Raw genomic sequence first — 25,626 nt, 5'->3', positions numbered from 1 at the left:
CCTGTCTCATGTTACATGTATCAGTATGTACGAGTATCTGCCTGGTTGTCCCGCTTCTTGTGTTTCCTGTTCCTGTACGAGCGGTTCTGTACATTTAGCGACGTATTTCCTGCGGTAACTTTAGTCGTTGGGTTATCAATATTTCTAGCAGTATTAGCCGGTTCCGTTGCCCGTTATTATACCCCTTCGGTTATCCTTTCTGTGTTGTGCATCGCTTGACAAATTCGTGAATCACTTAACTTTTAGCTGCTATTTTTGATGTTATTTCTTGGATTACTGATAATTATGATATTATGGAATGTGGCTATGTCTTATTTTTATTAATACCAAAAGATACCTAGGCAGTGCTAATACTGTATAGAGTAATAACTGCTAGTACTACAGTAGCTTGTAACTAGTGCTGCATACGGCGTTAGTAGTACTTTTGTTCTTACTGCTCATTGCTCTCTATTGCTGTTATTTAAACTGAACCGTAATGGAACAGTTCCATTGTGTCATAAACGCCAAAGGCATACATATGAGTGCATTATTTATTTTTTAAATAAACATGGTAAAACGATAAAACCAGATAATAACACGATCAAACATAATAAGTATGTACACGAATCGAAAACCAGCTAATGCTGTAATTTCACTAGCTCTATGATGACAAGACCGGTATACGGTTCATATTGATCGGATATACGGTTCTATCGCAATTCACATGTATGCAATGCAAAGCCAACATACTGTACTTAATTCGCAGTACACGTACAGCATTGTACTAAATAATAATAAAATTAATCATTGTACGCATTTTGTACGTACAAATCGGCAGTCATAATGGACTCGTCCCATGTGCTAATAATGTTCGAGTACAGGAGTCCTTAATATCCAGGCAACGTTTCATTCTTTTCTTTAAATTCCGACATTCAGTAAATTGATTTGTTTGAAAAATACCCGTACAATACTGTGCAGTACGAAAGAAGATAACCTAAATCATTAGGCGCACATCTGTTTCTCACTGTGTAAGCAGACACAGCACAAACCACCAAGCAAAATTAATGATTACCAATTGACAAATTTCACTGCCGCTATTTTTGTTGCACTATCCTTGGGTTTAAGCAGCAGGCCCACGGAAATGAGATTTGGACACAGTAGCATTCGTGGCTTTCGAAGATTACCCTTGTTTAGCAGTAAACCTATGTTTGTAAACAAAAATTGTGCGGGGTAGTGATCTTCGTTATTAAATGGTCTCTGGGTAATTGGCGCTCAGACTAAAGCGGAGCAAAACTGACTTTTCATGTTCGTACCGAATCAGAGTACATTTATACTGTACATTACTTAATTTCATCAGTGTTCAAATTCTCATTAAGGAAAGAGTGACCGTAAAAATTTGTTTACTAGAGAGCAAAGCTTATAAGTTATAACTCAAGACTTAGCGACGCTGCGGAATTGGTCGCAGGCTTCCCAAACACATACTGACAGAGAAATTTTACGGGAGATCTGCGTAACTTGGTCAAATCGATAAAGCTTTTGACTCTAAAGAGCTCAGCTCTGTTCATTACGCTGCCATCGGTAAGCGGCTTTTTGACCGGAAAACAGATTTCCTGTAAGCGGGCTTTGGCAAGCGGTGATTCCACGGTGAGGTAAAGGTTGAACGGATTAGCAACACCCGGCAGGACGAATTCAGAGAGTCCATAGACATCGGTATCCCGATGAAAGCGCTGCGCATCAGATGTTCCGGCCAACACTGCCAAGACCAGTAAAGTATTAACTTTCTGACGACGAAGCATAATACAATATTAATGCACCCGGTACGCCGAATATATGGAGAGGAAAGTGAGAAAATTAAGATGGTTACAGTATATCGTACGTACAGTAGGTACTACGAACTGTACTTCTTTATTATATTCTGAAGTGACCGAGGTCGTATTTTAAATTTTATCGACTCAGCCGGTCTAAGTATGTTGTTGTTGTTTGTTGCATAGAAGTACTGTAAGTTGTTGTCACTGTAAGTACTGTAAGTTGTTGTAAGTTGTTGTTGTTGTTGGTGTTTGCCTAAGTATGTTAACGTAGATGTACAAGTAGATTAACGTAGATGTACTGTACAAGAATACTCGGACTGCATTTAAGTCGCGTGTCCGATTTAGATATCGATATTATTATGAAAATTACTTTCGTACAACGAAGCGAGATTGGTTAACTAATTCATTAGATTTCTGATAATTTTGTTAAGTGACAAAAAACTTAGGCTTGCATGTTAGACTTTGCAAAAATTACTGACCATTGTTACAAGCATTGCTACAAGCGTCTGGTGTTTCAAGTCTCTACCTGTAATCTGTGTTAAAATTTTGCAGAAGACAGCAAGTCTGCATCTTAAGTGACCAGTTTTTGTCTCTGCGGTCGATTGGGAGTACTAACAACAAATTCCATAATTATTCGAACAACAGCATGATCGATATGCCCTAAATCTGTGCAATCCAGGCCCCCTACAAATGTGCTCCCATCTCGTCCAGCCAGTCTTGACGGTGCTTCCCCATGCGGACACTGTGGGCCATCTTCGTGACCTTTATCCCGCTGTTTGATCGCGGTGCGTATCCTAAAGAAAACTTTTAAAAAAACCTCAATTCTAAGAACCTTAAGGAACGCTAAGAAACCTTAAAAAACCCTAACAAATCTAAGAACCCTAAGAAATTCAAGAACCACTAATTTTGGAAAAGGATCTGGCTGGGCACGAAGTATTTAACAGTATAATTTGATTTCAGGTGTGCGGTGTCAATCTGTCGCTCCGCCGACTTGTCTGGCATGTGTGGCCACCAACGACACCGCCCTGGAGCTATCCATTCGTCTCTCCGACGTGGAGACCCTGACATCGCGCGATCCCGACCGCCCGCAGCTAACCAAAGCGGACGCTAATCTGTTTATCAACCGGGATTTCAGGAATTTTTTGACGGGATACGAGAATGCGGGCAGCATGACGCTGTGCACGGAGAATGCGGTGACGCCAAGGTCTGTTCGGTGCATCGTGGAGCGCTACGGCTGTGCCACCGTCATGTATAACAGTAAGTGCAAATTATTCCTCGTGCTGTTGACCGCGCTGTTTCCCTAAAATGTTTAATTTGTAATATCTACTCAAGTCTGAATTATGGATTGTGGATCTGATCCCTGTAGAGAAATTGTGTTTTTCATTATGATTATATTTTATTTGTTTTTGTTTGCCTTATTTTGAGCCACGTAGGCATTAGAAGTGACCTTTTATATGTTGATTACACTGATACAGACTTCAGCCATGTAGATAAGTTTGTCGCGATCCTGTCGTATTGCGTACATCACTTTTTGGCAAGACCTTAAGAGCACATTGTCACCTCAAGAAGTATCTGTACACGAAAGTCTCGAAATAAATTTTACCGTAATTTGTTCTATTAGGGACGGTGATGGCTCGAGGATGTATGAATATTATACGCTACTTCCGTGAGCGCGCCACGTTTAATGCGACAACACGGAAATCTATATATTCTTGCTGGTATGCTGACGATGCCAAAAAGATCGAATTATGCGCCTGTGAAGACAAGGCCAACTGCAACGATCAAGGAGTGATGCCGAAGGAAGGTACTTCCGCTACTGCTGTTGTACATTGTACCTATAATATGGCCAAAATAAAGTTGTTAATTGCGCAAATACAGGACATTCTGCATTTATGTACTTATTGGTTTTAGCCAAATTTCTAACAGCCTTCTTTGCAGAGCCCGTGTTTACAAAAGGAGGTGGACAGTCCGTGCTGCTAGTGCGATGCACCCTTTTCAGTTTGTTAATGTACTCAACAGTTCTTCAGATATGTAACATGTTGTGCGCTGGGTTGCTGTTTTAAAGTAATAACTTGTTTTCTAGAGTAGTGGATGTATCCAGTGTTAAAGTATCAGTTAGTAAGTTACTCTAATGTCAGAGTTGATCAATGCAGCAAGCCAAATATTTGTTTTGCTTTTTGCGTGAGCTTTTGTGCTTTGGCGGTTGACCTGCTAACTGTACCTCGAATATCGCAAAAACCTGTTTTGAAAAGAACACTGAAATTGCGGACATGTGTTTCTACACGGCAGTAAATAAAATTGCGATGAATCAATCGTTGATAGCTGAAGAAATTTTCACACACTGTTACAGGTACAGCTGTGTATACCTAACACACAACGTAGGAAACCATGCAGTCTCCACATAAAATTGAAGTTATAGGGCTACTGTTAAGGCACTGTGATTCTGACTTCTAAATACAGCCACAGCATCAACCATCGAATACTGTAATACTACGTATGTCAGTACGATCCCCATCTGCATCGAGGGAAACCAAGGAAATAGATTAACACACCGGTAAAAGCAGCATCATATAACACACGTTATTATGAGAGAAACGGCGTGACTAAAAGGGGATCAACAGCAACGTCTTTGCAGTTTGCGCCTTTGTTCAATGATCAATCGTCTCCCGAGATGTTAGTTTCTAACATAAATCCATGTTGAACCCAATGCCGACAACGGCGATAACACAACCAAGAACTTGTTAAACCAGTTAGCCAAGGGACGGCGATTTGCTCCAATCCACCTGTAAATTACAACGTTAGGCTGTCAAAACGGATGGACGACTAAAAACACTGTTTAAGGATGCTTGACACGTGATAGTATCACACGTAAACTGACGTCATTACTGTGCTGTATCATATTTGGTTAGTGCAGAGCCAAAAAATCCCTGGCTGAGAAATTAGAAACCCAAGCCGACTTTTGGAAGAAGTTTTTCGCATATGTATTCCGGACACTTTCACATTATGGATTCGCGTACCGCACACCAGAGACACGGTGTTCTCTGCGTAGCTCCAAATTGAACAACTTAAAAACTATTTATTAATCTCGTGTACCAGCTGGTATGAAAGCTGCATAAGCTGGTGTCCGATACGCAAAAAATGTGAAACTGACCGGAATGTGAAAAACGTCGAAGTAATAAATATCTATATATCAAAATGGCTAGCTTAATATATGTATAATACTAAGCAAATTATAAATTAACGACTTTGTTGAATTCAATGGCATGTGTACCTTGAACTCCTGCGTGAGGATAGGAATAGCACTATTGGGGTTAGGATCATAGGCCACCATTTTAAATGACACCTGACAGTTGAACTCCGGCTGCCGGTAGCAGCGTTGAGCGCACGGATCATTGGACAGACTGTTCACCGCCTGTGCTCCATCGCTCTGCGGTAGGATCCGCAGACAGTCCCATTCGGCTGGCAACGGACCCCGGAAATTCGAGGGATTATACCAATCAGCACGGATGATTTTGTACTGATAGACGCTGCACACCTATCAATCATTTTTCCATGTATTGAAAGGAGCACATGGCAGTGGTATGACAGACACGAGTATTGTACAAGCTTGTCCCGTAATTTCCATTCGAAGGGCAAATACAAATTCACGGGTTACGCCAAACGCCACACTACGGCGCCATTACCTTCTGCACCTTAATATCCTTCACCTTAAATATTGCGTGGAATAAATTTGCCGTTGTGGTAGACATAGCGTAGTAGCAATCGTCCACAGCGCAAACTTCGTGCCAAATACTACGCTATTTGTACCTTTTACGATAGAAATTACGGGACAGGCTTGTACAGCATCACACTTACTTGTCCAAAGTAATACACGGCGGTGCGGAATAGCGTGGTGTCAGTCGGGCCTTGGACAACGTTGACCGTGAAGAGGTTACCGTCAAATGAGGGATACCAGGCGCCTGTAAGCCAGAAAGGTCACTGCCAAGATTTCTTTACTGGTGTGGATAATAACAAGGTAAAAAAGTAGCGTGCTACATAAATGTACTGAAATTAGCGTAAAGAGCGCCATGCAATTAGCGCCCTTGGGTTTCGAGACATAAGATCTATTTTCTAGACACAACCAATATCCAATAGGAATTTTCACTACAGCCAATAGCAATTGTCGTTTCACCATAATTAGTTCGCCTTGCGGCGCAATACCAAAAAAAGTTTTCTTCGTATGCTAAATGATTCAAAAGTTTTTTTTAGAGATATCGTACATGTTCCTTGTCCTCCAGGTGGCGAGGGCGCCGGTGTCTGGGGATACTGCCAAGGCGGCGGTTGTGGTGTCGTTCGTTCCGACGCCGGTCGGATAAATATCACCTAAAACGGTAATAAACGTACAGCCTGGCACTTTTAAACGGCTACGGGCAAAACGGCATCACACGTCTGACGTACATCGACACGTTTTGTGACAATGAGAGCGCCGATGTCATTATCCGGGGGATAAGCGGTAATCGAGACAGTGTGCAGGCCACAGGCGGCTTGATTTCCGCTGTTGCACAGGGTGGCACAGTCGTTGGGGTTGGTATTGTCGCCGCGCACATGCACGCCGGGGAGGTACCAGTTGGAGCCGATGACCGCATAACCCAGGGAACAGCCGCCGTTGGAAACGATGTTGTGGGTGTACTGGTAGTTCATGCAGTAGGTTCCCTGTGGTGGCCAACAGAAATATGTTATTCGTCAGCGAATGACAGGAGAAGAGAAACTGTTATTAAACAACCTCTGCATACATAGATTTTGATTTTTGTACGATTAGTTGGTCGTTTTACGAAATGTACAACGAATATCGTATGACCGAATCTAAATTGCTTCGCAGTACAAGACCACCTCTTCCCCCACGCGAAATCAAAGCCCGAAGGCGGTTTGAAAATATAAGCGCCAATGGGCTACAGATATTGACATGGCAATAGAAAATTGCCGTTTACAGTACAACTGTACAAGGGCAGGGATATCGAATGAACCCACTCTGTTGTTTGAGGTCGAGTTCACCCTTTGGCGTTAGATTGTATTAATTTGTAATAAGTTCACTGATAACACATGGTAGAACTGCTGCGGTATTACAAGCTGCAAACGCTCTGTGATTTAAGAATTTTAAATTTTTATATCTTAGATGTTTGTTTCATCATTTTTACGATCTGGTGGTAAACGGTCATAACTTTATGTTATTGGCGTAACTCGATTTTACCCAAATCAGGGTGGGTGCACTCGTTATTCCCCTTTTTGTACTAAGTCTCATGTTTCTGCATACCGGTAAGCCGCTGATAAGTACAGTATACGGAAGAATCACGTACATATTTTCCTCTCTGCATGGCGACGTTGAAAAGCAGCAGCGGACTTTTCGGGGCATTGTAGACAAGATCAACCACGACCAGCCCGTCCGCTGCCACTAGTCCCGCAATTTGGTAAAAACTGAGGTATGATTGATTCACTGTAGCTCCATTGCCCAAACGATCCACAACTGTCTCACCTGCAACCCAAAACTCACATACATGAAACCTATCTCGGCCTTTACCCCGGCGGTACTTACAGCCACGCAAGTCGGCTTTCGGATGGCGATCGGCTGGAGCAGGCGGGGTCAACATCACCTAAAGACAGCTGACATCATTTATTGTCGCACGCCTGCAAAACAATTTCTACCTTGAAGTTCCGGGTTTCGGCTAGACTGGGGTATTGTGGCGGCGGCGTGATGGTGAGGACCACATCGTGGTCGCCGCAGCCCGACAAGCCCGCCGGCGTCCGGTCGTAGCACAGTTGGGCGCAGTTCTGCGAGGGGTTCTCGGGTGGCGGACGCGTGGTGACCCATGCTTTCCCAACATACAGACGCCGGTCATCGAAGAGGTTGCTCAACGAGCAGGGGTTGCGATTGTGGCGCTGCTGGAATGTGAAGGTGAATCCCGGACAGATTGCCTGCAATCACAGAACATGCCACCGCCTCTCCAGAAACAACATCATTATGCTGATTGCTAAATGACGGACTGACGCATGGAAAGGATAATAGTATATTCTTTATCTACACGAAAATCGCAGCCCGTCTACTGCTTACGGTAACCGGTCAAAGTGAAAGATTAAAAAGGAAGGATCTACCAGTCGGTCGGCCGATCAAGAATTCAATGATAAATCTAACAGGAGAAGAACCAAAGTACGCGTTAAAATAAAACGGCAATGTGTTTTTTTATATTCAGACATTGTGCGGGAAAAAAGGTCGACTAGACGCAGTGGTACCGTTACTGACTCTGAAGTATACCTCCTCGTATAATTAGATTTACCATTGCGACAACTGCGTTGTAGTGGCTGATTTCAAAGAGGCAGCATGGCGCTTATCTTAACAGTACCTTTACGCAAGAAATTAATCATTCGGCTTGTAGAAGTAGCTTATCATGTCCAAAATTCAATAAGTAGACTGTTACAAACCTGATCGAATACACCGTAACGCATGGCCACACTAAACAGCGGCAAACCGACCGCCGGCGGTCCTTCCCGCGGAATGTATGCATTAATCATCTCGAAGCCGTTCGAGTTCGTGAGCTGATTGCCCAAGACATCAAAGTTCAGGCGACCTGTTGAACAGTCACATTACAGTACATCTGGTGAAAGTCAGTGTTGTTTGATATTCAGCGTACAGCTGCTGTAATCGAATCCACCGGGTGGCGACGGTCCCGGTGGTGACGGACTGGGTGGATAAGGATAAGGTGGCCATGGTTGTGGCGGGGGAACTGGCGCGACTGTCCATACTGGTGGCGGGGGCGGAGGTGGTTGTGGTGGCGATGGCGCTGGTGTCGGGATATAAACCGGGGCTGGTCGCGTTGTTGTTGTTGTTCTTGTCGTTGCTGTGGTTGTTGGGGTCGTTGTTGTTGTAGTGATCGTTGGGCGAGCGCTAGTGACTGTTCCGTTGCGCACGTAGTTAATCTACAATAACGTTGGTAACCCATGGTCAACACATACCGCATAATCATAGGCGTGAACTTACAATGACAACCTGCCGGCCCGTCTCCCCGTACACCGTTCCTGCACCGGGTTTCCCTTGGACCCACACGTTATGCGGTCCACAAGCGCCGGGAACGTTCCGTTGGCACTGCGTTACACAGTCCATCCCCGTGTATGACGCCGGGCGGTAGTTAATGCCATACCAGGCATATATTAAAACCATGTCGCCCACATAGCAGGAGACGTTGGTCTTGACATCCACACTCCAGTCATACTCCTTACAGATCGTGCCCTGCGCAATCGGTAGACACCGTGAATGGAAATGTCGAAAAGGTATGGGCGCTGCACAATCCTACTTACATTTCGGCCGCGGCGCATAAAGGCATGGAAAATGAACACGTCGACCGGTCCGGGATCGCGAGGGACGATGATGTCAAGCGTTAAAGGCGTAGTACTGGTGACGATTGTCTTGGGACCTTCGGCGATTACCAGCCGACCTGCCGTTACATGGTTTATTCAGTTATTGAGTGTTTAACATTCAATACTTACAATTTACTTTTGCATACAGTACTCTGTATTTCAACTAAATCACATTCAGTGACGCCGTTATATGTTGAATTAATTGACGACAGAAATGAATGAAGATGATAAAAATATGCAAACCTATTTGATTCAGCTGACTACAGACTTTGTTTGGTTCGTCTCGATTTCGGAAATTTTCTTACAATCCCCGGCGCATGTATCATTTTTTATAAAGTATTTTACGCAAATATTGGTCAGTCTATTTTTTATTATTAAAAGCACTTGATGTACGGCTGAACTTACATCCAGCTATGTCCGCTGGAAGGCCGGGTAGTCCTTGTGTCACGATCAGTTTCGGCCGGAATGTTACCTAAGCAGACATTCGCAATCGCATCGTTTGCGGTGAAATGCTTACACCACTGGTTTATACAGGCGACACTCACCGAGATCACCCGACGGATTTTCGGGGCTTTATAGGGTGGCGTGATGTTGATCGGCACGGCGAGCGGGCCACAGTATTTCGTGTCGTTCTGGTAGCAGGACTGCGCACAACCGCCCATGGCCCCCCATGAATTAGTCCACATGCGGCCTTGCTCCGGATACGGTAGTCCTTCCATCAGTGAGCCCATAAAGCAGCCGATGGGTGGGTTTGGGTCCTGCTGAAAGCGGTATCCCGGACAAATCCCCTGCAATGCGCTTTATATTATTACCCTCGCTTGGCTCGATTACTGTCGCCATAAAACAAACAGCCAACGCATCGTACCCGGTCATTCCGCATGGAGATGACAAATAGCGGGAGTCCCCCGGGGTTGTTCGCCGGAATTTCCACGCTCAGCATCCCATTAATTAACGCCCCGTCCACGTCACTGGTGGCGGTGTAATTATTTCCCAAAGGATCCAGATATGTCTCGCCTATATTAGATCACATTAATCATCGACAGTCATAGTCACTGATAGCGTGCACAATGAATGACCAAAAATGCAGAAATCGGCCACTCGGTTCGCGGTCAAGAAACGATATTAGTTTGTAGAAATTGCCAGCACTGGTTTCGAGCAGAGAAGCCCTTGTTTTCGCACTATGCGTTAAAACGATGCTTCTACTGTTTTGTGCTGCACTGGATGCACATTTAGCTAATTGAGATAGTTTGTCACATACAGCCAATGTATTCCGTTGGAATATTAGGATCCACTGTCGTCGTTTTTGCGACCGTTGTCGTTGTCGTTGTGGATGACATCGTGGACGACATGGGCAGCGCGGACGTGGTGGACCCGGTCAGCGTTTTACTCAAGTACAACACAACATTCCAGATAACGCCTTGTCCACCGGTTCCCGGAGGCGGGTAGGCTGTCACCGTCACCGTGTGGTTGCCACATGCACCCTGGATCCCGTTGACACACTGTTGCATACAAAAATTACTGCAGTCCGGCGCCGCGCACATTTTCTGCAGCATGAACGTTGCGCCTTCCAACGAGAGTTCGGGATTGAGATTCATCAGCGAGCCGAGAGTACACACCACCGGAGAGGTCACGGTAACGGTGAAGTTGTAACCACGGCAGAAGACCTACAAATATCGCATCAATCATTCAGTTTAGTAAATCCTGCATTTTATGTGACGAAACAGGTTTACATTGGAGGATTTCCGTAGCGCCACGTGGAACACCGGCACCGTGATGGTATTAGCGGGGTAGCTGACAATGATGAACTCGCCGGAGTTGAAGCTGGTGTGCCAGAAGGCAACATGAGGTGCCTGTGGGAAACCTAAAAAGTAAAAGAGTTGTTCAGAACCGGAAGAACCGGATCTGATGCAACGGAAATCGAAGGTCCTCACATCCAGAATTGTCCGGTTGGGTGTAGTGCGGGGGATCAATGAACTCGATCTGCAAACGCCGAAAGTAAAAAAATATTTCCCCGATTTCTACACAGCGACCCGATGTACCTGAACTTCTTTAGTGACATTGGCTGTTCCTCCCGTAATCGTAATAAAAAAACTGATACCGCGACACGACGCGTCTCTGCCATCGTAGCATTCCTCCGCGCAGCTTTTTTGCTTTTGCGATTGCAGCAAAGTGCGGCTAGTGAAGGCGATTCCGTCGAAGCCCCAGGTAGCCGCTGGGGCCCGGAAGTTGCCGGGATAGCAGGATGGTGCGGATGTCCATGTAATTGGCCAATAACCATATTCGGGGCAGTATTCCTACAATTTGCCTTCCTTGTTAAAAACTGCTTTCCTTGTTAAAAACCGCATTTCTTGTTAAAAACCGTTTCTCGCATGCGCACGCTTTGTGTGAGCCCTTGTCATGGCCGTAATATTTGATGGAATGGAAAGCGGATCGATTTATCTTAAATTGTATCGGTACTGTATACGTACCTTGCCAGGACCGTTACGCCGCATGACAATCTGGAACAGCGCGAACCCTTTAACGGCTCCTTCGCGGGGAATGGTCGGTTTGATGAGCGGCACGGCGGCCCCTTTCGACGACGGACCCATGGGCGCGCCAAACGGGTCAACGGTTATTTCGCCTGAAAATTGGACCAGAAATCTTCAAGCTGAAGACCATCATTTACTCGTATCAATATATTCATTAGGATATCTTCAATCTCAACATACATTCTCCAAGATAGGGTGTTGTAGCTCGCGCCGGTGTCGTTGTAGTCGTTGGCATCGTCGTCGTTGTCGTGGTTGTCGTGGGCGTGGTTGTCGTTGTTGTGGGCGTGGTTGCTGTTGTCGTAGGCGTCGATGTCGTTGTTGTGGGCGTGGTTATAGTTGTCGTTGTTGTGGGCGTGGTTGTCGTTGTTGTGGGCGCGGTTGTAGTTGTCGTTGTTGTGGGCGTAGTTGTCGTTGTCGTAGTCGTGGGCGTCGTTGTCGTCGTACTCGCGGGAGTTGTAGTACTTGTCGAAGTTGTTGCTATCGTCGTGGTAATGGGGCTAACCGTCACCGGGGGAGGGGTGAACATTATCTAATACAGTACAGATTCCTGTATTGAAAAGTCAACGTGCTTTCGTATGAAAAGTAGTCCCCACCGTAACCGTTGCCGTGCCCTCGATTCCGCCGATAGTATCCGGATTGCGGATCGCCATGACAGTTACCACATGTGGACCACAGCTGGCGGTGACTCCATAGTAGCACTGTACAGCGCACGTGGACTGCGTATCCGCGGTGAACTGTACGCCTGGCCAGGAGCCGATGGGCTTCAGTTGGCCCAACGAGCACCCATCGTTGGTCTCGATGCTGACCAAGCTGTACGTGTAGTCCAAACAGTACTGCCCCTGTAGAATAAGAATTTTGATAATAATTTTGATAAGTGCAATAATTAGTAGGATGCACGCCTGTGCTACTCGTATAATATAGTTTGGAGAATACCAATGGTTGTTAAACGAAATGACTCTGTGGGACAGTAAACGTGGTCTCTCAGTTTCTCTGATTTCTTTGGTTTCTTCGAGAAGCAAAATTCTGAACACACCTTGGGGGTCTTCTTCACAGCGGCGGTGAAGAGCGTTAACCCAGCACCTAGTCCTTCAGATGGCAGTGGGACATCGAAACTCACTGTGGGATGGCCGGTGGCATTTCGGTGTTCGCCTAACGGCAGTACGACGAAGTATATGCCTGAAAGTGAAGGTCGAAATTAGCGGTAACTGGAATCTCATCCTTCTAAATTGAGCTATGGTTTATTTATTATAAAAATATCTCAGTTAGAAGCACATCAAACCCGACTGACAGTCAGAGAGGTCAGCAATGGCCGGCGAATCCGGTGGCGGCGGACGATAGGTCACCTGCAAACGGTATACCTTGTGGCGTAATCATTAATTCATTATCACGGGGCACACAATACAAATTAAGACAAAAAACCGTTCCATAGTTCCACCAGACTAGCTAAATAACATTTTAGTAGCTAAGCCGAGGCACATTTTGATCACACAATAAAACTGTTTCAGTTTAACAAACAGAAATCGGTTCCCGATTCACCCGGCTATATCGCATGACATGCATCCACTTTGAATGAGCAGATAATCGTCTGGCTCCGTTTTATGCAGTACTATGCCGTATTATTTTGTGGAAGCGGAATATTCTAAATCGGACGTTGACGTACGTTAAACGATCTTCGGATCAGCGGAGCAACAACCGGCGGCGTAATTGCGATAGGGTACATGAAAGGGCCACAATGCTGTCGTTCGCCCCGGAAACAGCGCAGCGCACAGTTGCCGTTGGACATTAGCGATTTGCTGCTGACCCAGCCTTGCTCGACGAACGGCGAACCCGTCATCAGTGTGCCCAGCTCGCAACCGGTGATGGAAATGCTGCTCAGCAGCTCAAACCGATAACCCGAGCAAAGTTGCTGCAAAATAAACACTTGTTTTCATATTTTAACCAAACCTATTTATTGCGTATCGGACTAGAAAAGGTCACATTAAATAATCAGGAAAAAATTTACAGCGCAAAGGTAACGATAGTGTACAGCGTTTGACACTCGCTGCACAAGAACATACCACCAAAAACGGCATACGAGCTAATATCTTACTGGAAATGCAGTCTGGTATTTTACTGTCGGAAAAATTTTGTATTTGTACAGGTGCGTAATGTATGCTGTGGCCTGTACTGTGAATCGTGAAAAGGTTGGACAAACATTCCATTGGTGGTTGCATTGTACGGAATTTCTCTGGTAGCTTATGCAATCACAGTAACAGGAGCACATTCTATTTATATGTGACTTGCCTGGGAACGATAGCGTCGCATCGACCACAATGCCAGCGGTATACCGCTTTCTGGCGGACCGGTTGGCTGGATATCGATTACCATTATGCCGTCTATAACAACGTTTCCAAGGCGATCCATGGACGCTTGGCCTGTATAGCACAAATCTTGTCTCTACCCATTCCATTATACGAAGATCGACCAATTTACGTACACGACATGGGGTCAATCGTGGTTGTGGAAACAGCACTCGTGGTGCCGGTAGTGCTGGATGGAGCTGGCCACGTTGTGGACGCTATAAGAGCAGTGGTACTGGTAGTCGCTGGCGTCGTGGTAGAGGTACTTGTAGTCGCAGGGGACATCGTCGTTGAAGTCGTTGCTACTGTGGTCGTGGTGGTACCAGTCGTCACTTCGGGAGGGGTAAACGTCATCTAGTGTAATGAGCATTTGTAAAGTTCACAGTAGCAGGTTTTCCGTATGGATGGCTACCTACCGTAATCGTTGACCAGCTCTCCAATCCGTTGATAGTACCGGGATTGGGGCGTGCCACTATGGTGACGATATGGGGACCACAGCTGGCGGTGATCCCGTTGTAGCACTGTACAGCGCACGTCGACTGCGTATCCGCGGCGAACTGTACGCCCGGCCAGTAGCCGATCGGTCTCAGTTGGCCCAGCGAACAGCCGTTGCTGGTGGAGACGCTGGTCTGGCTGTACGTGTAGTCCAGACAGAACGGCCCCTGTACAGAATAATTGTTGGATTACCGCAATAATGATTAGGCTATCTACCAGCGCTACTCGCATATCATATAAATTAGAATTTAGGGAGCCACACTAAAAATTACAGTGTTTGTTAAACTGTACGGCTGAATGCGAAAGTGCGTATGTGTGGTTTCTTGGTTTGTTAGATTTCTTAGGTTTCTTAGACTATCGGAGATTTTGAATATACCTCGACGGTCTTCTTCATAGCGGCGGTGAAGAGCGTTAACCCGGAACCCAGTCCATCCGCTGGCAGGGGCACAGCAAAATTCACTGTTGTACTGGTGGTGGAATTTAGATTTTCGCCTAACGGGCTGACAACGAAATATCGGCCTGAAAGTTTAATAAATATCAGTGGCGTGTTGACACGGTCGCGCTCGAGAGTTCCAATCAAATTAGACTGAATGAAGAAATAGTCGACTAACAGTCTGAAAGGTTGGCAATGACTGGCGCATCCGGTGACGGTGGGCGATAGGTCACCTGCAACACATCAGCACTTTTGATTGCGCGAGTAAAATGTTCTTTAGTCAAACGAGAAAACTATTCTTTAAACCGTTTAAACCACTGAAACCGTTTTTCGTTTAGAAAACCGGTTTCCGGGTTTACCTTCGTCGCATCGACTCCTACTGGGTGATTACGCTCTGTACGCTCAGAATCACTTGCTGCGCTTTGCACAAAATTCCGTAGCGGATGCGGAAATCTGTTGTTTTAAACTGCAGGTTAAATACGTACGTTAAGAAATCTGCGGATTAACGGAGCAGCAAACGGCGGCGTTATTCCGACGGGATACACCAGCGGGCCACAATGCTGTCGTTCACCCCGGAAACAGCGCAGCGCGCAGTTGCTGCTGGATATGAGGGATTTGCTGATCATCCAGCCCTGCTCGAAGAACGGCGAACCCTCCATCATGGTGCCCAGCTCGCAGCCGGTGGTGGAGATGTCGCTTAACAGCTGGAACCGATACCCAGAGCAAATTCGCTGGAAATATAAATATTTATTTTTGCTGTTCAGTTAGCGGTGAACCCGTGAAAGGTATAAATTAAGTGTTCGTATTGCGAGCACATGTATAGTAGGACGTGACTTGCCCTGGAACCATGGCGTCGCATTGACCATAATGCCAACGGTAAACCGTTTTCCTGCGGACCGGTTGGCTGGATGTCGACGAACATCATGCCGTCCTTTGCACTATTACCAACGGCGTCCATAGACACTTCGCCTACAAAACACAGTCCTTGTCTGTTTGACTGTATCCGTTCTGTTATTGCGAGGACGGGCAATGTTGCGTACATGACATTGGATCCTTCGTGGTGTAGGGAGCAGCACTCGTTCCCCCACTCGGCGATCCAGATGGCACCGGGCCTGTCGTGCTCGTTGATCCGGAGGTCAATGGCGACACCGTGGACGGTGCTGGCGCAATGCTGGTCGAAGAACCGGGACCGGGTGGGACCGGAACCGAACTGGACGTTGTGGCGCTCGATGTGGAACTTGGCACCGGACTTGTGGACGTTACCGATGATCCCGTTGGCGTAGTGTCCGGTCCGCGGGAAGGTGTGGACGGTGGATTTGGTGGCACGGGACCGGGAGTGCTTTCGGAGCTGGATGATACGGCCGGAGTGGTGGTGGTCGACCGAGACGGCGATGGTGACGCAGTGGTGGAGGTTGATGTGGTGGCCGTCTCAGTCGGTGGCGTCAGTGCTGGTGTGGTACCGGTTGACAACGTAGTTGAAGTTGTAGTAGTGGTACTGGTAGTACTTGGTGTCGCAGTAGTGGAACTCGTAGTCGGGGTCGCCGTCATGTTGCTACTTGTAGTCGATGGTATCGTAGTGGTGGTACTGGTAGGCGTTGTGGTACTGGTAGTCGTTGGCGTTGTGGTACTTGTCGTTGTGGTACTTGTCGTTGTGGGTGTCGTAGTTGTGGTACTTGTAGTAGTTGGTGTCGTAGTGGTGGTGCTGGTAGTCGTCGGGGTTGTGGTGGTGGCACTTGTCGTTGTGGGTGTTGTAGTTGTGGTACTTGCAGTCGTTGGCATCATAGTGGTGGTACTTGTAGTGGTTGGTGTCGTACTGCTACTGCTAGTCGTTTGTGACGTTGTAGCGGCACTTGCAGACGTGGTCGGTGACGTCGATGTGGTCGTGCTATCGGTAGTCGGCGTTGGGGTGGTAGTGCTCTCCGTTGACGGTAACACCGTCACCGTGGTCGGCTTTGCGCTGGACGGCGTGGGTACCGGTGTTGATGTGGTCGGGGAAGCCGTGCTACTGGGAACCGGTGACGAAGTGGCGGCACTCGCAGTCGAGGGAGTTACCGTTGCGCCCGTACTGGACCCAGTTGGTACCGTCGGTGTTTCGGGACCGGGTGGCAGCGCTGTTGGCCCAAAGCTACTTGAACTTACTGTGCTCTGGCTTGTTGATGGCGTCGCGGTCGAAGCCGACGTGGTTTCACTCGTCGTTCTGCCCGTGCTTGTTGTGGCAGTTGTGGTGGTAGTTAACATCGTGGTCGTGGTAGGTCCCGTTGTCGTCGGAAGTTGGAAGATGATCTAAACACCTCAGCGGATCATCCACAAAATCGATCTCTAAACGGGGTTCTCGGTTATTCCTTACCGTAACGGTTTGCTTTTCGACGGGACGCGATGGCGTCACTTGATCGGGCGTCGCCATGATTGTCACCAGCAAAGGACCGCACGCACTGGTCACGCCGTTAAAACACTTGCGTGCGCAGGACGTCGGCGCATCATCCCCGATGTACGCCGATAATCCGTCCTGCACCGATGTGCTGAGGAACGGATACATGGCTTCACAGGACGCCGGCTGCTGACTAGAGTAGCGCGTGTCGGTGATGGCGTAATCGTACTTGCGACAGACCTAGAGCACAAATTCCAGGCGTTAACGAAAGATTCCTGCACAAACGAGCCGGTGTCCGAAGTACCTGATTGTTCATAGTCATGGTCGCGTAAAATGTTTCGGATTCCAGATCTGCCGTCAGCGGGAGGATGAGGGGCTCGCCAGGGTCGATGGGTGTCTGGTCAAAAGCGCCTAGTTCCAGCAACATTTTGCCTAGGAAGATAAATTGTCCATTTGTAAGCGGCGAAAACCTCCACGATATTTCAATACAACTTATTTATTGTAATCGTCTATCACGTACATCTGTTTCCGGCGGTTGTTGTGGACAGAGCGGTTGTGGTCAGTTTGGTTGTCGATGCGCTTGTTGCCGGTAACGATGTGGTGGATGTGGTTGTTGTTGTTGTTGATGTTGTTGTTGTCGCAGGCAGTCGAGTAGTTGTCGTCGTAGCCGTGGAACTCGTCGTCGGTTGCCGAACTTTGTATACGATCTGTTGTCGCGCAAAATAAAACCCTTTCGACTGAGATTAAGAAACCGTTTGTGCTCTCCTGTAGTATGCGCGCAAAAACAGACAAAGGGACGAATATACTGTAATTATGCTCTTTCTGTTTAGGTTAACATGCCTGTATTTACTGACTTTCTGGTACAACTTTGCATATTGAACGCTGAAAACAAGACGCTTCTGCTTGAGCGGAAAAATCGTCTCCTAAAGCGACGGGTATATACCAAGTGACCTTTCGGTTTACGTAGGTAATACAGAACAATCTGATTACAGTTTGCTCAGTCGCCACAGATTTCGATTAAAATTTAGATATAATTGTCATTCGAAATAGTCCTCTGAGAACAGGGAAAAGGTTTTCCACTTCCACATTCGTTAACGTACCGTAATCGTTTCGCTTCCAACACCGCGGTTGGTCGTCACTTTATCCGGTGTGGCCAGCAAGTTGAAGGCAAACGGCCCACATCCCGCCGCTTCCCCTTTCAAACACCGCTGCGCACAGGTCAGGGGTTTATTCATGTGCATCACCAGCATCATTCCGTCCCGCTGCGCCGTATTGGCTTCCTGATCCGCCGGTTCGCACGTGGGCAGCTGATTGGTGACGGTGTTCGTCGCGGTCGAGCTGTACTTGTAGTTAGGACAGACCACCTGTCAAGACAGCCAATCAGCATGCGGGAACGTCATTGAGATGAAGCGCTGGTATACTCGGTCCGCAGTCAACATTGTGGCGACCACTTCTTCCCCGTCCCAGCCGGCATCCAGCAGGATCACGATGGGATCTTTGGGGTTGATAACGGTCTGATCGAAACCTTGCTCTACGACCATACGGCCTGCAATGCACAAAACGACATTATAGATCTAAGTTTCTGCAACGAATAATTACGCGGAATAAACGATTTGATTGATGTGGATGCTTTTCGTACATTTGTCTCTGCTCGGAGTCAGTGTGGACGGTGTAGCGGAAGTGGTCAGGAAATCTCGCTTTTCAGGATCGAACTTCACCTACACGATTAATCAAGATCGTGTGCATGTGTAACCGTTCGAATATTTTCCCAATAAGGTTCTGGCTTTGTATAGTACTCGGTCGAGAATTAGACCATTTAATGCCAAGATGTCGTCTTACGAAATATCTCCGCTCGTCGCGGACAAATTGTCCGGGTGTGATGTGATTATGCGCCATGGGCGGCACGGCTTCCATGGCCAACTCGTATGGTCCGCACTCTCCTTGCTCATAGCAGCGTTGCGCGCACGATCCCGCCTCGATGTTGACATGGAAATGTACCGCTTCGTCGGTGTAATACTGTCGTGCCTCCATGACACAGGTTTCGCTTGTGTCTCGCATCCGTCGCAGGAATCGGTTGTTAAAATTGTAATTGGTACAGTAATCCTACCAGTAGTTGACGACCGGTTAGAAAGTCCTTCTTGCAACACTGCTCAGTTGTCAAGTTGAGCATACCTTCTTTCCATCACTGCTGCCAAGATCCCGCTCCATCCACGCCCAGACTAATGTCTCATTCAACGGCCCGGTTTTCGGGATCTTGATGGTAACGTTACCGTTCTCCGGTAGATTGACGTTCTGATTATCAGTCATACCGAGGACGCCTAAATTGACGCCCGTTAAAAAGTTTGCAAGCAATAAGGTTGTACATTTTAAGTATAATTCAATAGGGTTGGTATAAGGTATGTTCCCAACGCCTTAATGGCTCAAGCTCAGTTTTTGACGAAAACAATTGTTTGACTTTGAGGACTGATGGCCTCGGCCAAGGTCCTCACCCCTCTTACCAAGAAACCGTTTTCGGAAATTTCATCGTAATGTTGTCTAGAAGCGGCAAAAACTTACATGGAGGATGCTTCGGTACGTTCGGCCATGGTTTGGTCGGCTTGTAATCAATCCGTACCTAAAATAACACCGATCACGCACCTATCCGCACCAAACTCACCACTCGAAAGACCTAACGAACCCAGTACAACATCCCGGTCGTAACGTAGACATCCGGCTCCCGTGCCGCATCCCACGCCGCCGGCTGCGCTTCTAACCAGTACTTCAGCGGTCCACAGGCTTCCCCGGCATCCCGCGGTTCCATCCCCGAAAGTCCGGGGTCGGCGTAGTAGCATTTGCTGGTGCAAGCGTCCCCTCTCAGTGGAATTGTTCCAAAGGTCGTGGATATATCGCTTTGCTCCAGAACTTCCTCCATACTACACGACTGGCCGTCGGTCATCGGAACCAAGGTGAAAGTGTAGTTCCCGCACAGATCGTCGGCAGCGGGTGGCGTGAGACCCTGGAAAAGAATTCTTCTGCGCGTGAATTTTCCGAAGCCCGAGAAAATTTGCTCGTACGCGGACAGATCCGGATTTCTGCATCCAGGCGGTCAGGATGGTGTCCTGTACGGGACCGTTCTGCGGGACGGTAACCGTGATCACACCGCGGTGGGGGACGTGCGCCGAGAATTTATTCACGGCTACTAATTCGCCTAAAAAAACCCACAGAATTAACTATTCATCGCTGACTGTTTTTCTGGATGCTCACATTTTCGTTTAAGCGGTGATGGGGTAGAGATCGTTGAGCCGCCAGTGGACGTTGTTGCAGAGGGCTTGGCACTGCTTGTACCAGGTGGCGCGGCAGTCGCTACACGTATTTAGACCTTACAAACATTCACGCGGAGTTTTTCATCATATTTCGTGACCTTACGTTTGCTCGGGTGAGCATCTATGGTCGAAACAGTTTGGGATAACGACGTGGTCGTTGGTGACAGTGAAGAGGTTGATGATGGCGCTGACAACGTTCTCTCAAACTTGACCTTTATAAAACCAGCTCAATGAGAAGCAGCTTACAGAATAAGCTGCAAGTAACTGCAAAGCTGCAACCACTTACGAAATACTGCCGCGCATCACGGACAAACTCCAGCGGGAAGGCGGTGCTTTCTGCCACGGGGGGTGTGGCTTCCATGGTGAACTCATAGGGTCCGCACGCTCCCTCTTCATAGCATCGCTGCGCACACGCTCCCGGTTGGACGTTGAGGTTGAAAACGGCACCGTGGGGTGTGTAGTCCACTCGGCTCTCCACTACGCACGAATCCTTCGCAGCACGTTTAACCAGGCGCAGGAAACGGTTGTTAAAGTTATAATGGTCGCACAATTCCTAAACAAAGAACCGGTTACGTGCGCGATGACCTTTCGAGCGTGGAAAAACTACTAGTAAACCGAGAAAGATACTCTAACCCTATCGCTCCCCGCGCGTTCCATCCAAGCTACGAGCAATGTGTTGTTCAATGGGCCGGTTTTTGGAATGGTGACCGTTATTGTTTCGCCTTCCGATAGTCGGCCGCGTTGATTTAACTCCGCCAACGCGATGACGCCTACAGTATAATAAAACGCTTTCAGCAAAATTTTATAGTACAGCTGCAACATATCCCGCCTCATCCTGACCTTTCAAATTCTCAAAACTCCCTAAGTTAAATGCGGTTAAATGCTACAACACATATTATACATGCAATAGGTTTAGGACATACATTTTCGCGAATCCGGCGGTTGCGGTAAGGGTCCTGGTGGTGTATAATCGATCCGCGCCTGTTATGTACGCGATCAGGTTAAAATTTGTTTAATTAACCATTTTTTCTCTTTTTGAGAAAACCTGAATAATGTACGTAACTAATAAATTACCCAGTAAATCATGGAAGCCGGTACATAGACGTCTGGTTCCCGTGCCGCATCAGCCGGTGTTGGTCGCGCTTCCAGCCAGTACTTGAAGGGTCCACAACTCTCCTGCGTGCCGTTATAACACTGCACCGTACACGCGTCGGACGAGGGCTTCGTGCCAAAGACATCCAGGATCGCACTGTGCCGTATCACATCCTCGATCCCGCACTTTTGCTTACTATCCATCCGTGTAATAGTGAATGCGTAGTTCTGGCACAGGGTGGCGTCGCTGGGCGGCAGCGGACCCTGTTACGAATTGTTCCGTCCTGTGTTCATTAGCAAGAGAAGGTATTCACATGTAGTACCCGAATAGATCCCGATTTCTGCATCCACACCGCCAAGACAGAGTCCACTGTGGGACCGGTTCGGGTTGGAATGGTAATGGTAACGACGCCGCGGTCGGGTATCTCCTGGGAGTACTTATTCTGGACCACCAGTTCGCCTGAAAATTTGTAATTCGTCAATCTTTCTCTTCAAAAATCAAGACAGAGGAATAACGTCATAACTTACATTTGGGTTTTGGTGGCGGTGTTGGAGGTCCGGGAGGCAGCGGTCCTTTGGTAGCATCCGAACCGCCGCCCAATATAGAACTCGTGCTGGATTGGTCTCCAGGTGGCGTTACGGTCGTGGGTTCCACGGTCGCTGTAGCAGACGCATATAATAATTTTTTATCGAAGCTCGATATGTACGGTTTATTGTTTACGCTTCGGCAAGATTTCGTTGAGCCAGTCCAGATCAATGACATCCTCCATCAGCGCTCCGAACTGGTAGTTAACTAAAGTACAGATCGATTAAAATCTTGACATAGTTCTTGAAAAGCAAGCTTGACTTACATCCGCATTGGCTGCTAAACTGCAGTCCCACGAGTCTTGGTTTGGACGTCGGTGTATCGTGGCATACACTACAACCGTTACGCCTTAAACAGCAGATCAGATCGAGCAAATCGAAGACTTACAGCGCGGATCCCAAATCCCACTGCAAACAAATAACAGATTATTTAGTGTGGCTTGACCAAAAGTAAAGCGAATTCCAAACTATACCATGCAGTAATTCCATTCCGGATCGCCTGTACAAAACTCCATGGAGCTCAGCGTGACCTTATTGGCTTCATCGCTATACGGCGCCGTGCCGTACGCCGGATTCTTCAGCTCACTGATACATGTATGCAGATTCCACACGGCGCTATCAATCCCGTAGAAATCCTTATCGCAGTCATGGTACGTGAACGGGGCATGCCACAACTCCGGTTTCCGGCCGACCAGCTCGCATTTCCCGTGGTATGTCGCCTTGTGGGCCCCGAATTCGTAGTACGGACGGTTGGACATGGGAATGACGCCGGTCATGTTGCCGAAACACACCGGGCACGCGTCGCTGATCAAGTCGATCTTATCGTATAGTTCCAGAACGAATAGGCGGCTTTGTCGGTTAGGTCCGGTGGCGGCCTGGATGTGGATGTCTTTCACGGGGAAATGCTTACCGTTAATTTTCACGGCCAGGCGGGTGTCAGTGCCCGCGATTGCGCCGTACATTTCCCAACTAAAAAACGAATCGGTGGTGCTTTTTCTAGCAGATTATTCATAATAGTAAGTAAAAGATGTGCAAGTGACTTCACTGAAATCTAAGAATGGCGCTGCGCTTCGTGCGCATGTTGAGACACATAAAAAAGAAAAATAAATCCTTTCCAATTAAAACAGAAAGGAATGGTACCTAAAATATTCTGAGCATTCTCATGTTGAACAGAAAACGCGTGGAGCGGCTGTCTCCCGTTATTAAGAAATAAGTTAAAATAGCTATATATAGTAATTGGTAATATTTATTGGTATTGGTAATATAGTAATATTTATATAGTATCTGGTTAAGCATTGATTAACTATTTATACAGTAATCAAAAATAAGATTAAAGACAAAAATTTTAAAAAATCACTCTTAAAATTAAATTAAAAATAAATTACTAAAATAAGTAAATTAAAAGTATTACACTAATACACTGGTACGCATCTTGTGTTACAAAAGACTAATTTGTAGGATAACAATCTAATTTTTATAGCACTAAACTTTTCCAATGTACGACTGAATGTGCGTAAGCAGAGATGCTTTCGTCACGAAGAAGTCTGTACGTCGAGGTGACCTTACATTCCGGCAGCTGTGTCAGTTCCGCTGGCACTGGTGCTGAGAACCAGCCGGTCGGATACGATCACGCCGACGTGTGATTGATTGCGTGGTTGGGGAGCGTTGCCCAGTTCGATCCAGTTGTCGCTACCGTTGGCGTAGCGTCCTAAGAAACCGATCTGTGCCATGTAGCAGTATTTCGGTGCTTTGGGATTCAGTGGGGCCTTCCCGCAAGTGGACGAAAGAGCGTCAATGACGTAGGGAATTTTGTGCGCCACCGGGCAGGTCTTGGGCGGATCTGCGAAAACAGTTTATCAAAATGATTCTGCTTATTGTTCTGTACTTAACAGTGTGTTTCAGCGCTTACGCTCAACTTCCTTTTAAAATAAACTGAGAAAACTTAAAATTCCGTCTGTACAGAACTGTACTTAAAATTCCGTCTTAATCTGTTTATAGTAAGACAGTATTGAGATTTTGCTGGGATTATGAAGTCTGGCCTAAAATGCATCGATATCGTCGATTTATCGTCTATTTATCATTGATTCTTGCATGCTATAGAATGTACGCAGACTAAATTAAAATTTAGTTAACTTAAGTCTGTTCAAAGCGCATAACATTTGGAAACATTTGCACGGATCACGTAAAACTTTAAGCGATACGTTAGACAAAATCGATTAACGGAAAAGCGTTATCAAATTTGCCCCAAATAAACTCGCACAAATAATACCAGCTCGCGTAATGCCATTAGATCGCTTTGATATTTATTTATATGAGGTAAAACTAAAATGAAATGAAACATTTCCAAAAAAAATGAATTTTTAGAAAGCGGGAAATTATTTTAGAAAACGTAGGTTTCAAAAGCTTAGAATAGTTCAAAAACCAGTTGTTTTATGCTGTAAAAAGTATTGCAGTTCTACATCTGAAAAATCCATCACCATACCTGGCATATCAGACGGTGGCGTGGGGCTCCAACAGCAAAATTCGCTATCCTTATTACACGTATCGCACGCCAAATTACTCCACGATACCGAATAGTTCTTGGCTTTGCACGCCGCTTCATCAGCGCTCTGATAACAGGTTCCCTTTCCTGCACAACCATACCAATGTACTTTTCACCCACGCCACTACCATATGCAAGAAAGGTCACCGTCACAATTACCGAGTAACTGCTTGGCAGAGCTGCTGCCTGAACCATCGGGACGCGGCACCGTGACATCTTTATAAGGCCAACAGAAATCTGCAGAGAAACGTAAGATCGACGAGGTTTGTCGCTCAAGGTCATGTCAATGTCACACATACTGAGTATGGAGCTCTCCACGGACAAATACTTAATCAGCGCTGTTACGAGTAATCCGAGTACGAGTTTTCCCATTGGTGAATCAGATCGTCATGGTCATGAGTAGCACAAAATGGCGATAACAGCGATGGAACGGGAATTGTACCGCCCTGACGTATCGCACAATCTCCAAGGTGCTTGGGAATAAAACAACACTTTTATTACAAAACAAAACGAAGCGCAAGCGGAATTTGTGAGTACAACAAAGGTGTTTGCGTAGATGGTACGAATCGCACGTTTTTTCGAAGGCTAGTGCAAAAATAAGTTAGGTTTTGGTCAGTACAAAGGTGTTGATTTTTGCTTACTACTGTGGATGTGTGTATATACTGTACATGAAGTACGCTAGACAATTTCTGCCGATAAAACAGAATTGTTACGATTCGATAATACATCTAGTTTTCGAAATGGATGGCATAGCAACTGCACGATTAGC

General features: G+C 46.8%; 2 protein-coding genes across 5 annotated transcripts; one reads left to right on the top strand and one right to left on the bottom strand.

Moving 5' to 3' along the window:
* The first annotated feature begins 1,213 nt into the window (after positions 1–1,213).
* On the top strand, positions 1,214–4,093 carry LOC129589996 (uncharacterized). 4 transcript variants are annotated; one of them, XM_055484942.1, is made up of 5 exons: positions 1,214–1,744; positions 2,340–2,572; positions 2,748–3,044; positions 3,409–3,591; positions 3,726–4,093. In XM_055484942.1, the coding sequence occupies exons 2-5, from the start codon at positions 2,521–2,523 to the stop codon at positions 3,848–3,850; spliced, it is 657 nt and encodes a 218-aa protein (XP_055340917.1). In that variant the 5' UTR covers positions 1,214–1,744; positions 2,340–2,520; the 3' UTR covers positions 3,851–4,093. The 4 variants fall into 4 exon arrangements, with proteins under 4 accessions (XP_055340917.1, XP_055340916.1, XP_055340918.1 ...); XM_055484941.1 differs by having other exon boundaries at positions 1,214–1,749; XM_055484943.1 differs by lacking the exon at positions 1,214–1,744 and adding an exon at positions 2,023–2,044.
* Positions 4,068–25,572, bottom strand: LOC129589994 (uncharacterized). Its single transcript, XM_055484936.1, has 60 exons — positions 25,157–25,572; positions 25,017–25,094; positions 24,798–24,944; positions 23,882–24,155; positions 22,789–23,284; positions 22,704–22,723; positions 22,582–22,649; positions 22,452–22,523; positions 22,259–22,390; positions 22,054–22,190; positions 21,713–21,994; positions 21,562–21,619; positions 21,272–21,408; positions 20,925–21,191; positions 20,742–20,850; positions 20,580–20,678; positions 20,390–20,523; positions 20,014–20,331; positions 19,893–19,950; positions 19,509–19,654; positions 19,176–19,439; positions 18,976–19,054; positions 18,758–18,882; positions 18,437–18,700; positions 17,857–18,043; positions 17,641–17,768; positions 17,316–17,576; positions 16,009–17,251; positions 15,807–15,937; positions 15,454–15,699; positions 15,147–15,201; positions 14,912–15,054; positions 14,457–14,702; positions 14,178–14,394; positions 13,985–14,115; positions 13,362–13,607; positions 12,990–13,044; positions 12,735–12,877; positions 12,295–12,540; positions 11,882–12,230; positions 11,642–11,793; positions 11,213–11,467; positions 11,105–11,153; positions 10,904–11,034; positions 10,432–10,837; positions 10,039–10,187; positions 9,719–9,961; positions 9,579–9,645; positions 9,114–9,250; positions 8,797–9,045; positions 8,450–8,735; positions 8,241–8,386; positions 7,467–7,736; positions 7,357–7,414; positions 7,121–7,296; positions 6,225–6,479; positions 6,047–6,149; positions 5,643–5,746; positions 5,059–5,322; positions 4,068–4,570 (listed from the first exon to the last, which is right to left on the bottom strand). The coding sequence occupies exons 1-60, from the start codon at positions 25,227–25,229 to the stop codon at positions 4,538–4,540; spliced, it is 11,397 nt and encodes a 3,798-aa protein (XP_055340911.1). The 5' UTR covers positions 25,230–25,572; the 3' UTR covers positions 4,068–4,537.
* Positions 25,573–25,626: the final 54 nt, after the last annotated feature.

Source organism: Paramacrobiotus metropolitanus, unplaced genomic scaffold (genome assembly GCF_019649055.1).
Source record: "Paramacrobiotus metropolitanus isolate TYO unplaced genomic scaffold, Prichtersi_v1.0 Parri_scaffold0000038, whole genome shotgun sequence".
In the NCBI taxonomy this organism is placed as follows: domain Eukaryota; kingdom Metazoa; phylum Tardigrada; class Eutardigrada; order Parachela; family Macrobiotidae; genus Paramacrobiotus; species Paramacrobiotus metropolitanus.
This window is presented reverse-complemented; position numbering and strand designations above follow the sequence as displayed.